The sequence below is a fragment of the Cornus florida genome, unplaced genomic scaffold (assembly GCF_030987335.1).
Source record: "Cornus florida cultivar Cherokee Brave unplaced genomic scaffold, ASM3098733v1 CherokeeBrave_3.0.0_Hap2_Chr11, whole genome shotgun sequence".
Lineage (NCBI taxonomy): Eukaryota > Viridiplantae > Streptophyta > Magnoliopsida > Cornales > Cornaceae > Cornus > Cornus florida.
In genome coordinates, this window is record NW_026775581.1 from 66,715,347 (window position 1) to 66,732,063 (window position 16,717).

Here is a 16,717-nt window from a genome sequence, read left to right on the forward strand (position 1 = left end):
TTTCTTACTGCGCCAAGAGATAAGTGAATCACCAAGAAAGAAACAATATCCTGTGGTGGAACGACGATCTGTAGGGTCTCCTGTCCAGCCTGTATCGGAATAGGCACGAAGAATAAGCAATGACTGGAAAGAATAATGCAATCCATGAAACATAGTGCCTTTGAGATAACGAAGGATGCGATGAACAGCAGCAAAATGAGTGGACCGAGGGGCAGACATGAACTGACTAACTATGTGAACGGCATGAGAGATGTCGGGACGAGTGACAGTGAGATTAACCAGACTACCTACCAATTGGTGATACAAAGTACCATCTCGAAGAAAATCTCCATCATGTAGATTAAGTCTGGTATTGCACTCAAGGGGTGTATCAACAATTTTGCTATCAATGAGATCGGATTTCTAGAAAAGATCAGATATGTATTTTCGCCTGAGTAAAATAGTATCCATCTGTAGAGGTACTTATCTCAAGACTAAGAAAATAACTGAGGGGTCCAAGATCCTTCATCTCGAACTGACGATTGAGAAATTATTTGAGCTCCTGAATTCTTATTAAATCATCTCCAGTAATGATCATATGATCAACATAAAGTAAAAGGAGAATGATACTTCGATTGGTGCGTCGAACAAATAAGGCAGAGTCATATGGACTAGTAGAGTAGCCAAGGCGAGAGATAGTCTGATTGAATTTGGCAAACCAAGCTCGCGGTGCCTGTTTGAGACCATACAAAGCACATCTAAGTCGGCACACCTTTTTAGAAGGATGAGGATAACCTGGAGGAGGCTACATGTATACTTCCTCGAGTAAATCACCATTGAGAAAAACATTCTTAACATCCATTTGAAAAAGTCCCCAATAATAAGAAGCTGCCACGGCAATAGGAGTTTGAACAAATGTCTCCTCAAAATCAATGCCATATTCCTGTGTGAACTTTCTAGTAACAAGTCGAGCTTTGTAGCACTCTACAGACCCATCTGAACGAGTCTTGATCTTGTAAACTCATTTGCATCCTACAGCAGACTTTCCAAGAGGCAGATCAACCAGATCCCATGTATGAGTTTTAGATAGTGCATCTAACTCTTTTTGCATTGCTCTTGCTACCTTACTCTTCTTGCATTGGTATCAGAGCCAAGTTCTCTATTTTATCTATATATATTTATCTTTTTCTTTCTCCTCACATACTATTAGGGGTTTGAAAGGGAGTTTTAGAAGGTCTTTTCGAATTATGAGCATAGCAAGCGAAAGAACACCCTCAGATCATCCCAACACCACCAAAAACAGCCGGAAAACACCTTGCACCCGCCCCTACGCGCCGCCACAAGGTTCAGCCACTTTTTTCATCAAGCCACGCGCTGCCACAAGCCCAGGTGTGTCAGTCACACGCTCTGCCACGTCATCAGACACATCATCTACCACGCCATCTGCCACGTCAGCAAGTGCCGCATCAACTGCCACGTCAGCACCATATCACCAGCATTCTGCCACGTCAACAGTATCAGAATTTTTTTTTTTTTTTTTTTTCTGAAAACACCTATTCAGCCCAGTTTTTCACGCTAATTTCAAATTTGCAGTCCGTTTTTGTATTTAGAATCTCTAAATGGCCCAAAATGAGGTAACTCACCCTATTTCAGTTATTCTTAGTGGTGACAATTACTCATTTTAGAGTCAATCTATGCGCAGTTTTTTGAAAGGTCGCAAGCTATGGTCCTATGTCACTGGAGATCGTACAACACTTACTCAAGCCATAAAAGAGACATCATATGCCTATGTCACACGTGTTGAAGACTGGGATAGTAACAATGATCACAAGATCATCATATGGTTACGCAACACATCCAATTCTTCCATTGGTATAGAATTTGGGAGTTACGAGACAGCCAAGGAGATCTGGGACATGCTTGTCTCTCGCTACTCTGGTTCTGATGGGGCTCGCCAATTTCAATTAATGGTTCAACTTTCTACTCTTAAACAAGAATCAGGTTAGCGAATTAATAAATTCTTCTCTCAGATGAAATGTTTATGGGATTAATTAGCTCTTTCCGAACCATCATGGGAGCATTCTTCTGAAACAAAGAAATTTCTCGAGTATCACAACCACATTCGACTTTATTAGTTTCTGCTGAGTCTTTATGATAATTTTGAACCAATACGCAATCAGCTTCTTCATCGCTCACCTTTTCCATCACTTGATCAAGCTCTTAATGAACTTGTTCGAGAAGAGACAGGCTTACAGAATCATCGTTCTCAAAATCATATCACTATTTTAGCCAAACCATCTTCTACTCCTCAGTTAGTGCCATCTCAGTCAGCACCAGATCGCCCCGCCTTATTTTTTTGACAAAATAGACGCAACAATACCAATCAGTCTGGCTCCAATGGACGCAACAATAACAGTCAATCTGGCTCCAATGGACGCAACAATAACAATCGCTCTGGCTCTCAGCAATCCAACAACAAAAAGGACCTTTCCGGTCTTTACTGTACTTTTTGTCGGATTCCAGGGCATAGCATTGACTTTTGTTGTATTCGTGTTCGACTCTCCACTACAACTGTGGCTAACACAGAATATCTGTCACCACCATTTTCAACACCAGTCAACATTTCTTCTGGCGAATCTACATCTGCCTCATTTGTTTTCTCTACAACTGACCTTGAGGCAGTTCTCAACCAGGTTTTATCTCGCTATCAAGGTGCATCTTCCACTGCTCTTTCTACTATACCAAGTAAATATAGTTCTTGGTATTTTGACTCTGCTTGCTGCAATCACATGACACCTGATTCTACCTTCCTCACATCCCAGACTTCTCCTTCTTGCTCTCCTGTTATACACACAGCCGATGGTTCCACTATGACTATTAGTCACATAGGAACTATTTCTCAATCTCAGTTATCTGTGCTTCATGTTTATCTTGTTCCAAATCTTTCCCTTAATCTTTTATCTATTGGACAACTAACTGAGTTGGGATTAACCATAACTTTTTCTTCTAATGGTTGTGTTGTAGGGACAGATCATTGGGACAGGCTCTAAGATAGGACACCTATTTGAACTTTCTTCATTACATCTACCTACTATCACTATTTCTGCTGCCTCCACATTATCCAAAACTCCTACACTTGAGTTGTGGCATTCTCATTTGGGTCATGCATCATTATCTCGTGTCAAAACCCTTACATTTACAGGTTTGTTAGGTCAGGCTAAACTTGAGTCTTTTGATTGTATTTCATGTTAATTGGGAAAATAGTCTGCCTTACCATTTAATAAAAATGAGTCTTTTGCTTCTGCTCCATTTGATCTTATTCATTCTGATATTTGGGGACCTTCGACTATATCTACTATGGAAGGATCACGATATTTTGTTATTTTTGTTGATGATATTTCACAATTCACATGGATTTTTTTAATGAAAAATTGTTCTGAATTACTTAATATATTTTGTGATTTTACTCAAATGAATGCTACTCAATTTTCTAAACCAATCAAAATGTTTCAGTCTAATAATGCTCAAGAGTACATATAAAATGAATTTCAAAAAATTCTTCAACATTACGGTACAATTTTTCACACTTCTTGTATTGACATATCTCAACAGAATGGTCGAGCTGAATGAAAACTTCGACATATTTTAGATGTAACTCATTCACTCACTCTTTCTGCTTCTGTGCCTTTATCTTTTTAGGGTGAAGTATCTCTTATTGATGTTTATACCGTGAATCGTGTTCCAACACCACTTTTACAAATTCAAACACCTTATGAACGTCTCTATGGAAAACTTCCAGACTACAGTCATCTTAGAGTCTTTGGGTGTGCTTGTATTATTTTTCTTCAACCTCATGAGCAAAATAAGTTACAACCACGTTCTTGACTTTGTTATTTTCTTAGCTATGGAATTGAACAAAAGGGGTATAGATGTTATGATCCTGTTGATAAACGCCTCCGAATTTCTCATCATGTCATTTTCTATAAGCACAAACTGTTTCATACATTATCTAAGTTTAGTGGCATCTATGATCAGGTTTTTCCTCTTCCCCTATTTGACACCTCTGCAAATCTCTTTCTTGATTCCACAGAATCATCTGATATAGTCAACCCTTTGCCGGCTTCGTCCCACTTATCTGCTCAGTCCGAGGTTCCTAACAGTACGCCTACCACACATCTTCGCCCTCATTTAACCCGGGTAAGAAATCCACCTGCACATCTCAGTGATTTTCATTGTTATTGTTGGGGGAGAAATTCACGCGATCCAATACGACACCATTTCCTTGTAAAGAAGAGAGTAGAAGATCGATGAATCTTGACGGCACCGGTGTGGTGCCTGCCAATAACTCTCCGACGATCAAGTCAGTCACCGGAGGTCTAAAAGAAAGGTAAGGATTTAATAATAATTTTTTGTCCTCCCTTTATTGACTGGTAGGATCTTATTCTTATAGTCGCTCTCCCTCAGTTCATTTACGAGATCAGAGGAGATCCATTTGTTGCCAGATTTGTCGGGGATATGATTTACTCCTTTGACTTTCTCAAATTATGCCAAGGGTATCCTTACCCTGTTGAACCAAGTCATATTTCATTATCCTTGATAATGAAATATTATCATTCTTATCCAATGGAAATATCCTCTTCGAAAGTCGAATAGGTCTGGCGGCTGGCTAATACTTAGTTGCCTCTATCGTTAGGTCAAGGTAGGTTAGGGTTATGTTTTCCTATCAGTTTCCCCCCATTCCCAAGCTTGCTTATCTAGCTTTGGGAATGTAAATTTTTTTTTTTTGGTACCCTTGGGTACTCTTTCCTTGGATAATATTCCCTTGAGTACTCTTTCCTTTGGTAATCTTCCCTTGGTTATTATTTTTGGTACCCTTGGGTACTCTTCCTTTGGGTAATCTTCCCTTGGATACTATTTTTTGTACCATTGGGTACTCTTCTTTTGGGTAATATTCCATTGGGTACTCTTTCCTTAGGTAATCTTTCATTGGTTACTATTTTTGGTACCCTTGGGTACTATTTTTGGTACTCCTGAATACTCTTCCCTTGGGTATTATTCCCATGGGTAAGCCTTTTTTCTTTTTTCTTTTTTTTTTTTTTTTTATACCCTTGGGTACTCTTTCCTTGGGTAATATTCCCTTGGGTACTTTTTCCTTGGGTAATCCTCTCTTGATTATTATTTTTGGTACCCTTGGGGTATTATTTTTAGTACCCTTAGGTAATATTCCCTTGGGTACTCTTTTCTTGGGTAATCTTCCCTTGGTTATTATTTTTGGTACCCTTGTGTACTCTCCCTTAGGTACTATTTTTGGTACCCTTGGGTATTACTCCCGCGGGTAAGTTTGTTTTTTTTTGGAACCCTTGAGTACTCTTCCCTTGGGTAATATTTCATTGGGTACTCTTTCTTTAGGTAATCTTCCATTAGTTACTATTTTTGGTACCCTTGGGTACTATTTTTGGTACCCCTGGGTACTCTTCCCTTAGGTAATCTTCCCTTGGGTATTATTTTCGAGAGTAGGTGTTTTTATTTTTTATTTTTATTTATTTATTTATTTTTTTTTGGTACCTTTGAGTACTCTTCCCTTGGGTACTATTTTTGATACCCTTGGGTACTCTTCCCTTGGGTACTATTTCCTTGAGTAATCTTCCCTTGGGTACTATTTTTGGTACCCTTGGATACTCTTCCCTTGAGTAATCATCCCTTGGATATTATTCCCACGGGTAAGGGTTTTTTTTTTTTTTTTTTTTTGGGTATCCTTGGGTACTCTTCCCTTGGGTAATTTTCCTTTAGGTACTATTTTTGGTACCATTGGGTACTCTTCCCTTGGGTAATCTTCCCTTGTGTACTATTTTTGTTATCCTTAGATACTCTTCCCTTAGGTATTCTTCCCTTGGGTATTATTCCCGTTGGTAAGTTTTTTTTTTTTTTTTTTTTGGTACCCTTAGGTAATATTCCCTTGGGTAATCTTCCCTTGGGTAGTATTTTTAGTACCCTTGGGTACTATTTTTGATACCTTCAGGTACTCTTCCCTTGGGTAATATTCCCTTTTGTACTTTTCCATTGGGTAATCTTCCCTTGGGTACTATTCACGTGGGTACTATTCCTAATGGTGGAATTTATACAAATACCAAATCAATGTTCTGTTCCCTTGGATAATGTTCCATTTGGTAAGGGAATAAATTGTACGAGCTTCACTCAGCTCGTCACTCCTTTAATAAGGGAACGAGCTTTACTCAGCTCGTCCCTTTAGTAAGAAAATTAAATTTTACAAGCTTCACTCAACTCGTCCCGTTAGTAAGGGAATTAGGTTTTACGAGCTTCACTCAGCTCGTTCCTTTAGTAAGAGAATTAGATTTTCGTCAAGCGTCGGAAATGCCAAGTCCAACTAAGCTAAGCATGCTTGATGATTACTTTCTTGCCCCTTTTAATAAGGGAAGTAGATTTGCTCAAGCGTTGTGCTCACCTTTTAATAAGGGAGTAGTTAACCCTCGTATCTTTACCGAGGGAAGAAGATGAAGTTGACGCTTTATTCATTTATGGGGGAAAGAGGTGTAGTCTGAAGGAGGGTGACCCTTTTAATATGAGAGGTAATCATCTCGTTTCTCTAGTAAATGAAGGAACCTTGAATTATCTCACCCTTCTGTGTAGTCAGATTCTTGTCCCTTTAATGAGGGAAGAACGTGTTGTCGGCCCTTGGTCCTTTTAATGAGAAAACCTTTAATAAGGTATAGCCGGCCTCTCTTTCCTTTAATAAGATAAGTAGATTACTATGAGCTTAATATTACCACATAGGTGGGTAACTGAAAACGTAATATTTTATTGCGTAAAAACTGAGGGTCATCCATCTCATTGGTGATGGTGACTTTATTAGAATACAAAATAACACGTAAGGGAGCTACCCCCCATTTAAAATGATGAACTGAGATGCCCCCAGTCTTTATTTTGAATGACTTTATAAGGCTAATTCTAGCTGTTAGGCAATTGTTAGTCAGTATACTTATCTGAGTCTTTCTCATGATGTGTCATATCGCTTTGGCTGAAGAATGATCTCTTATAGCTAGTATCATTTTCATCCTTGGTGAGAGGGGCTGACCTCTTCTTGTCCTCTCCTTCCTTTCCCTTCCGTGCATTCATGGCTTCTTCAGCGTTCATGTGTTTCTGCGCTCTGATTAACAACTCTGCCACGTTTGGTGGGAGGTTCTTTAGATAAGGCGAACAAGAATCTGGAGGTTTGGAGTCCTCCTATGAAAGCGGTCAAAGCCACCTTGTCGTCCACCTCTTCTACCTGTAACATATCTGTGTTAAATCGGGTAATGTATTCTCGGATCACTCTCCCTTTTGTTGTTTCACAGTAAGCAGGTAGGTGGCCGGCCTCCTATGCCTCTGACCTGCAATGAAGTGGCTCACAAATTGTTTACTCAGTTCTTCGAAGGTGTTGATGGTTCCTGGCTTCAGCTTGTTGAACCAAACTCTTGTCGATCCCTTAAGTGTAGTGGGAAAAGCTTGGCACATGATTTCATCTGGCACGGTGTGTATATGCATAAGAGCTTGATAGGTCTCCAGGTGATTGAGGGGATCTCTAGTCCCATCGAAACTTTCAAACGAAGGCATCCTGAACTTGCTAGGCAAGGGGGCATTTCATAACGGCGGGGCTGAATAGCAAGTTAATCTTTTTTGGAAAAGATGAGGGAGAGAGAATGACATTAAAGTATGCTGAATTTTTCTTATTTCAAAATGGTGCAGTTTTTAAACTTTGATAAATTTTTCTTATCTCAGAACAGTGCAGTTTTCAAACTTTCTTTAAATTAGTTGACGTGGTTTAACACAAGCAGTAGATAGATTTTAAATGTCACGTGTCAATCTGTAGAGAATTCAAATTAGGATAACTGAAAGAAGATTTAACTTAGAGGATAAAAGTCCTTTAATCAATGGGCCGGCAAAGAAAAGTTTTGTAAATCCTTTTTCGAATAACAATAGGATCAACAAGCAAGCATATTTAAGCTTTTCTTTCATCAGGAAAGCTTATACATCAACTAACTGTTGATATTAAATTGGGAATTTTCTTGAGCAGGTGTGTTCACATTTGAATCTCCTCTCCCTAGTTTGCCAAGGAAATAATAATAATAATAACTCCCTATTGAGATTAAATCGCACAAATTAAAATTTGAAAACCACAATCACATACCCCTTAACAAAACATATACCTATAACTCTCTAACAAACTATGTTCACAAAACATGTACATATAAACGAAGGGATTTCTCTAGTAGACCAAGTTTCTGATAAACTTTGATTTTTTGAGGGTTAGCAAAAGAATCTTTCTTCTCTTTGAGGGTTAGGAAATATCTGTGAAAAATAACACAAAATAATAGAATGATAATAAAATATAATAAATGAAAGATAACGCATATAATATGAGGGACCCATAATGATGATCTAGAAGAAGAGAGAAACTGGACAGGCTAAAAGGATTAATGGGGAAGGCATGAATGTTTATACCTTTTGCCAGAGAGTAAATGAACTTTAGTCATGGTGATTTTTGGTTGGTCAATATGCCCCTCTAATGTTCAATGGTATTAGTATATATAGTCCAAGATTCTCCTAGTTGGGTATTATTTAGTGCCTAGGGTTTAGAGGTTATGGTTGTCTTAGTTGTCTTTGAGCGGTCATTAGGTCAAACCGTCCATTTCTTGCCTAGTTTGGTAGCGCAGCATTAAATGGTTTGGTCACAACATTAGATTAATTGTATAAGTTGTTAGGTTGTGACAATAAATGCATTCGGCGTGATTGTAAATTTTTCAATATTGGCACGTGATCACCATTCATTTGGCCTAAAATAATCTTTTGAGCTTTTGGACAAGTTCTGACTTTTCAGGCACCATTCCAATATCCTTCTAAGTCTTCTGAATATAACTGTAAGTATGTTAGGGATCCCACCTATGCCTTTATTCACATGTGTCAGTGATGTCTCGAGAATTGTTAGTCGAGACTTTGGATGTTTTGAGATGATAGTTTTGAATTCGAGAGTTGTATCCTCAAGATTTGGGATGATCTGAGTGACATCAGTGTTTTGGACTTACGAATTGTTTCCCCGATATTTGGCACGACCTACTATGGTCAAGGTTTTAGAGTACTAGAGGGTTGTTTCCTCGAGGTTCAAGGTTACCCGACACAGCATCGATATTTTGGGCTCAAAAGTCATTTCTTGGGGATTTGGGATAACCTAAGGTAATGATTTGGGGTTTAGGTTGGCCATGTAGGTAGTATGCTTTTGACTTTTCAACTTGTGAGTTTTGCCGCCATGTGGGTAGTGTGTTTTGCACACCTATAATGTCCTTTTATTTAAGATATATGACCTTAGGCCTAATTTGGTATGCACGAATGGAATAGAATGAAATGTCCATTTTAACCATTTTTTGTTTGGTATAACATTTAAAGTGTGAATGACAATCTATTTCACATCTAAACCAATGAAATGAAAAGTCATTCTAAGGAATGGAATTCTTGGCCACCACCACAGTCATTGTCTTCCACCACCACCACTGCTTCCGTTACCTTCTACCACCACCACTACCCCCACCACCTTCAACCGCCACCTTCACCGCTTTCCACTGCCGCCACCACCTTCTGCCACTTCCACTGCCTTAATTCCATCGCTATAGTCGCCTTCCAGCACTACCACTACCTTTCACCACTTCCACTGTCATCGCCTTCCACCACCACCACCACTTAGAATATTGGTTATCATTTCATTCTCACATCATTTCATATATGCAACCAAACAATAGAATAAGAATGACATTACATTCCCATTTTCATTCTCATTCCATTTCATGCTTGCGTACCAAACTAGGCCAAGAGTCTCAGACTATTCTGTTCTTTTAAGAATTAACGACACATATATTATATACAGTCTCTTTATAGTACTCTTTCTGCCACATGAAAATTTGAAGTGGGATCAAAATTCTCTCGAGTCATATTTTTCATGGTTTCTTACAGTGTATGAATTTTACTACTCTCAATGGTGAATTTCGTGACTATAATAGTGAAATTTTGACTGTTTAAAATTTGCTACCATTTGTTTACAGGTAAAATTTAACCATTATGGCAGTAAAATTTGTCACGAACAGCAGTAAAATTCACCAACCATGAAGCACCGTAAGAAAACGTGACTGAAGCGAATTTTGATACATTTAATTGACTTTGGTGAGGTTTGAAACTTGTGTTATATAGTTTTTCTCATGCTTATTTAATAATATGATGAGAACATTTTATATATGGTTCATTGAATTGAGACAATTTAATTTTTTATATTATTTTGTCCATGGTGGCATCATTCGTTGTGTGAACCTACCTCTGGCTAAAACGGATATGGTTCAGATCATGACGATATAATTTTTTTTTATAAATGTTCTTAAGCCTTTTATAACAAAAAATGCTGACTATATTTTGGATTCCTATTTCACTATTAATCAAACAGTGAATCATGCTTAATGAGGGCACTGCCTCTGCGATGGCTAAATGATGATGATATAATTAATTAGGAAAAAAAAAAAAAAAAAAAAAAAAAAGAAGATATACCATATATGAATTGGTTAATAGGAGTAAAAATAAAAATATAAAACAAATAAAGATATAAAATTTTTGTATACGTTATTATATTAGCTGTATATATTTTGTTATGATATGCCCATGATCCAAGATCTAGTGGGTTGGTCCTTTAAACCTTTTGAGATTCATACAACTAAAAGATACACAAGCTTAACATATATGTGTGTGTGTGCATGTGTGTGTGTGTGTGTGTGTGTGTGGAAGCATGAATGTCCCTTTAGTACTGAAACCTATGAACCCTAAGGCATCGAGCTATGTCACATGCATGGGTTATATAAAGAAGGTCATGTGGCTAACAGGTGATTAACAAACGATTCCATCAATCTTTGTTTGTTTTAACAGAAAGTTGTTTAAATAGAAAGTAGTATATGTGACTCTTCACTTTCTATATGAATTCAAATTCCTTGCATGCCGAAAGTGGTTCTTTTGGCGGATTACCAATGATACTGATCATGATGGTTCCCATCTATGTTGGAATTAAACAAACACTAGATCATGGGTTAAAGAATCACACTTTAGATATTATATATATGTATATATCCATATAATATACTTTTCAACAAAATTCTATTCAAGTCAACGAACTAAAATCATTTCTTTTGTGAAAATACTAAATAAAGGACTTGATACGCAGAATTAATGATATATTCCAAGTAATATTATTCTAAGAATTTGATAGTGCAAGCTTTAGAAAGAGAGGAATACATGCTCAAATCATAGGGCTGCAAAGTGTTCGTTAATTTGAATGTAGCGATTCAATTTTGAAGTGAGATCGAGAATATGCTATTAGACTACAAGTGCATTTGTAATGAAATGATAATAATGTAAAAGGGAAAAATCTTATGGTAAGAAATTGACCATTTCTTAGCGCTTGAACTAAGGTTTTCAAAGGGATGGTAGTGATCCAAGAATACTCTATGTTATATATAGAGACATGGTATCACCAATTTATCATTGAAAAAATATATATATACACATACTTTTATTTATGCAGCAATATATAATTAGTTGATAACACATTGTGTCACTAATATAGAAAAGTCTTTCTCGAAGTGATCAATCACCCATAACGATGGGTCACACAATGAGATTTACCGAATCCAACTGTTGAAGAACATATATAATTGAATAGAATGAGATATCGAGAGATTTATTTACAGATTTATTTGAGTTTTTACAAATTTTACAAAACTGTCCTCAATCCAGTTATGAGTAATGAGAGTCCATTGCTCTTCTTCTCACTCAATTTAAATAACATTTATTTCTAACAAATCAAAATAAAATTATACTTATTTTCAACAACATTAAAAATAAAAGAAGTAAAGTTATTAAGAGAGTCCATTTACAAGAAGTCATGTTCAATCAAAGAGATTCATTAAAATATTTAATTTACTTTTCACAAATTAAAAAAAATTGTCTCTAATTAAAGGTTAACAAAAAGAGTTCATACCTCTTACATGTCATTGAAATACCCACTTGATGGCTTCACTCAAATAAAAATACTATAAAGGGCTCTTTACCATAGCAATGACCCTCCTTTTATCTCTTTTTATTTTTTTAGGTTTTCAGATTTTATCATTGCACAAAATATATATATATATATATATATATATATATATATATATATATATGTATGTATGTATGTATGTATTGGAACTTGAGATCTATATCAATCCAATATTTAACAAGAAAATCTTTAGGGATGACGTCACCCTACGAGCCGGAATGCACAACCTAGGCGTAGCTAGGGTTTTATTTTTATTTCTAGTCCGCTTAAAGCTTAAGCCATGCTGTGGAAATTTTTATTTTTATTTTTTTTCACCATGCTGTGGATATAGCCCAATTCATATTCAACCATGATACAATTGTGGGTTGGGCCAGCGAAAGATGAAGTTGGGCCTGGGAATAGAACCTTAAATCTGATAGCAGCTTTGAATTTTATTTATTTATTTATTATTATTGAACCATTTTTAGGATGTTGAAAAAGAGTGTAACCATAGGCGATAAAATAATTCCTCCTTTTATTTATTTATTATTATTTTTTTTTGGGTCTAAACTTCCTCCCCAAATAGTGCACATGATTTGTTTATTAAATTTATTATTATTATTTTTTGTCATGGCAATTCATGCCCATAGTAAGAATATTGGCCAGACTTAAATCCTCTGACATTAACTTTGAGAGAAGAAAATATTGGGGGTGCAATTTGGGTTGGACAATATCAATCTAGCCTTATTTTTTACAGACTTGAATAATTATTTTTACAATTAGTGTCGGGCTTCGGTTGAAAATCTCAACTCCGACTTAATTAAGGTTGAACTTGGGTTGAGGTTTTAGCTTTAACGACTCAAATCTGGTGGGCCAGATTGCTAACGGTCGATGACACGCAACCAAGTTCTTAATTGAACCCGAGGAATAAATGAGAGAAAAATGGTCTTCACACATCACTTCATTAGTAAATGGGCTTACTAGGGTTATATTGGTCATTTGCAGGGGTTATATCACGGTTGAAAATTTGAAATGAATACCACCAAGATCAATTGTGCAAATATCTGCGTGTGTATAGGTACAGGGACGACGACCGGTAGCAAACACTGAATCGACAGGTCGCCCAATGTCGTCCTTAACCGAATCTGAGGAATAAATGGGAGTAAAATGGTCATTACACGTCACTTCATTAGTAAATGGCCTTACTAGGGTTATATTGATCATTTGCAGGGGTTATATATATCATGGTTGAAATGAATACCAAGATCAATTGTGCAAATCTCAGCGTGTGTATAAGAACATGGGCGACGACCGGTAGCAGGCACTGGACGACCTGTCACCAAGTGTCCTCCTTAACCGAACCCGAAGAATAGATACCAGTGTCCTGCTTGCACACGCGCGCGCAAGGGCTGCACGCAGGCACGCAACCTGGCAAACGAGAACCGGTCGTAGGGGGCTACGACTGGTCGTTAACACCCCAACTCTCTGTGCTACAAGAAGAAAGCCTCAAATTTGAATTTTATTCAATGGACGACCAGTGGTAGGAGCCTAGAAAATTTTAACCTTACCACTTTTGTAAATCAAACGTTGGCACTTGTGAAATTAATCTTACTCCAAACGCAATGATGGATCAATAATATGCCAACACGTATATGTGTGTGTGTGTATTTATATATACGTATGCGAAAATACTCTAAACACAAATGCGTAGCATTCATAGAATCCGCATTTTATATACAAAATATGATTGAGTTTATAGGTTACATGTCCAAAATACAAAATAATACTTGTACCACTATCAACAAGTCCTAAATGTCCCAAATGCAAAAGTTTAGCCCAAAATAATACAGTTGCAACACTTTTACAATAGATTACAAAAATAATAAGTCCATGGCCAAGTCTTTATAAAGACTATTGTCGTTATAAAATGGGTCAAGAGTAACACGTTGTCCACTTCAAAGCTTATGTAAGTACGTAATCTATTACGTCCGAGTTCCTGAAAATGTTAAATAAGGAGTGAGCACGAAAGCTCAGTAAGAAATGTCTAAAACACACTCTTGTAATCATGTGAGTCACACACCCAAAGACGATGATCATGCAAAGAGAGGGAACAAGTATGGCAACATATACATCCCTTGAGAAATAAATATAGGTGACAGTCATAACTATAATTATGAATGATGAAATGCAATGCAATGCACTTTCCCGACTTCCCACACATACACAACCCGGCCGAGGCAACTCCCCATTACCATGAGGGAAATTGGTTGGCTATCCTTGGCCTACGGCAACTCCATAGCGCCATTTGGGACCTAGGTAATTAAATTATATACGAGCAGTCTCCCGAGCTCCCTCTAGGTTAAGTTAACCCCACGGACCCATGGCGACTCCATGGTGCCCTATTTTCGCAAATGTTGATTTATTTCGCTTTGGATTTCATAATGTTAAAAAATCATGCACCCATGACAACTCTATGGCGCCTGGTTTTGTCTTCACAAATTCTATTTTTTTCCTTCAAAACTTTAGAAATCGTCCTCCATTACCAATCATATCCCATACACACATTTCATAATAGATGCTACGAATGCAACAATTCAATTCATTAATTTGACATATATGGAGGATCATCTCATGATTAGTATTATCATACTTTCTTTACATAAAACCAATATAGGTGATCATAGAGATATTATATCAAACATTTAGCATGCATAACAACAAGTGAGCATAATCACCTCATTTATGGCATGATTTAACCATATCATTAGCACGTCACACGTATAGATCCACAATTAATAGCATTTCAAGCGATTATACATTTAAACTTTGACATATGGAAAAATAAATTTCACAATTAGTCACATAAACACACTTAAGCACATAACTTCACAAGTTCATCGTCAATGGACATGGAAATTCATCTCTAGTGACAACCTAGAGCAAGTATCATAAAAATTTCATGTTTATCATATAATTGTATACAAATATAGTTATAAACTCACTAAAATCAAATGCGTTGTGGTTTAGACACCCTTTCCTTCCATGGAGATCAAATCCTAACCAAGCTCCAAAATTTGAAATGCCTAAATGCTCTCAAGAGTGGTATCAAATGAAATGTCTTGATGTGAATAATGAACTTTTCTTCTATCACAAAGTCAAAATCTCTCCAAGTAGCCCAAATCTAGGGTTGAAACATGTAAAAGATGAAAGAAAAATAAAAGGAAGAGAAATGCAGAGAGAAAGAGAGAGATGGCCGGATCATAAAGAGAGAGTGATGTGTATGAGACCCAAAATCAGATATCTAGCATCATCTTCTTCCTTTTGGTCAAAGTGGGCCCCACATGCACACTCAAGTTACTAAAGCGTAAATCATACACATAAGTATCTACACACATACACAATGAAAATACACCAATTAATAAAAATAATAAAATGCAATGAAATGGGGAAAATTCCCGAACAAGAAAACCCAGTCTCGTCGCCACACGGAACCTCTCGAACTCGAAAACCCAAAAATGGTAAAATAAGCTAAATTGCATTTCTAAAAATTCTAAATTCGAAAAAATGTCCTAAATAATTTCCGGGATTCACATGGCACGTGAAACGAAACTGAAAAATAATAAATACAAAATAAATAAATAAAATTCAAAAAAATTCAAAGAAATTTGGGACATTATATTAGCAACCCGAGCCAATCTGAACCCAAACTCTAATATTATTTCTATATTTTTTTTAAAAATTTAAATACATTATATATAATATTCAAAATATGATCACCTTTTTTATTTTCAATTTCTTCTCTTTAAATCTTAATTTATTGTATGTTAACACTATAGAGAATTAATTTTCTAAGAATTTGTTTGTAATTTATTATAAATTTGTAATAATTTTTAGAACGTTTTGTGTTTTTGAGTAATTTACTCTGAAACTAACTCAATATCACATTAAATTCTTAAATATAGAGATTGATCATACGATTAACCAGACTTTCTAATTCAAAATTTCAGAAAGAGAAGAATAAGTTAGGCTCAGGTCGAATAACTAGGGTTGAATGTCGGGTTGGGGTTGGATTAAAGTTGAACTTGAACATTTCATATCTCGAGTTGGGTTCAAGTTATACCTCCAACCCATTCAACCCCCTAAATTGCATCTCTAAAAAACATACCACTTTACCACATGCCTTATTCTATATTCTCATTTTTTTTACTATTACACAGTATGATATGGTTGGTATGTCTTATTCATTTTGAAGCACATTAAAATGTAAGTTAGTGAATCTGGGATCAATTTGACTCAAGTAAAATTAATTAATTGGTTTAGTGTACATGTTTTGTTATTTATTTTTCTCTTTGATTTATAATTTGATATTGTAAAGGATAAATGCATGATGACACATTATTTATAAGGAAGAGATTCGCCGTACATGCATGTACATATATATTTTTTAACATTATTCAATACCATACATTTTTCAAAATAAATATAAAAAAATTCCAAAAATCTTAGTCATTCTCAAGTTACATACTTTAGAAAATTGAACAAAGTGAACTCCATTTTTTTTTATTATTTTTTTTTTTTTTTTTTGTGCTATGTATTACATAGCCTGCATTCTATTACAATTTGCAAATAACAAGTAAACAA

The 16,717-nt window shown here is 36.1% G+C and overlaps 1 protein-coding gene across 1 annotated transcript; it reads left to right on the forward strand.

The window, feature by feature from the left end:
• The first annotated feature begins 1,226 nt into the window (after positions 1-1,226).
• LOC132281226 (A-agglutinin anchorage subunit-like) lies at positions 1,227-3,029 on the forward strand. The gene is made up of 4 exons (XM_059782948.1): positions 1,227-1,493; positions 1,665-1,949; positions 2,160-2,290; positions 2,396-3,029. The coding sequence occupies exons 1-4, from the start codon at positions 1,227-1,229 to the stop codon at positions 3,027-3,029; spliced, it is 1,317 nt and encodes a 438-aa protein (XP_059638931.1).
• Positions 3,030-16,717: the final 13,688 nt, after the last annotated feature.

Bases quoted from the DNA above. Each gene is read 5' to 3' on its own strand.
- LOC132281226 (XM_059782948.1), top strand. From the start codon at position 1,227: ATGAGCATAGCAAGCGAAAGAACACCCTCAGATCATCCCAACACCACC. The intron at 1,494-1,664 runs GTATCAGAATTT...TACTCATTTTAG, and splicing joins AGCATTCTGCCACGTCAACA to AGTCAATCTATGCGCAGTTT. The intron at 2,291-2,395 runs GTTAGTGCCATC...CAACAATAACAG, and splicing joins AAACCATCTTCTACTCCTCA to TCAATCTGGCTCCAATGGAC.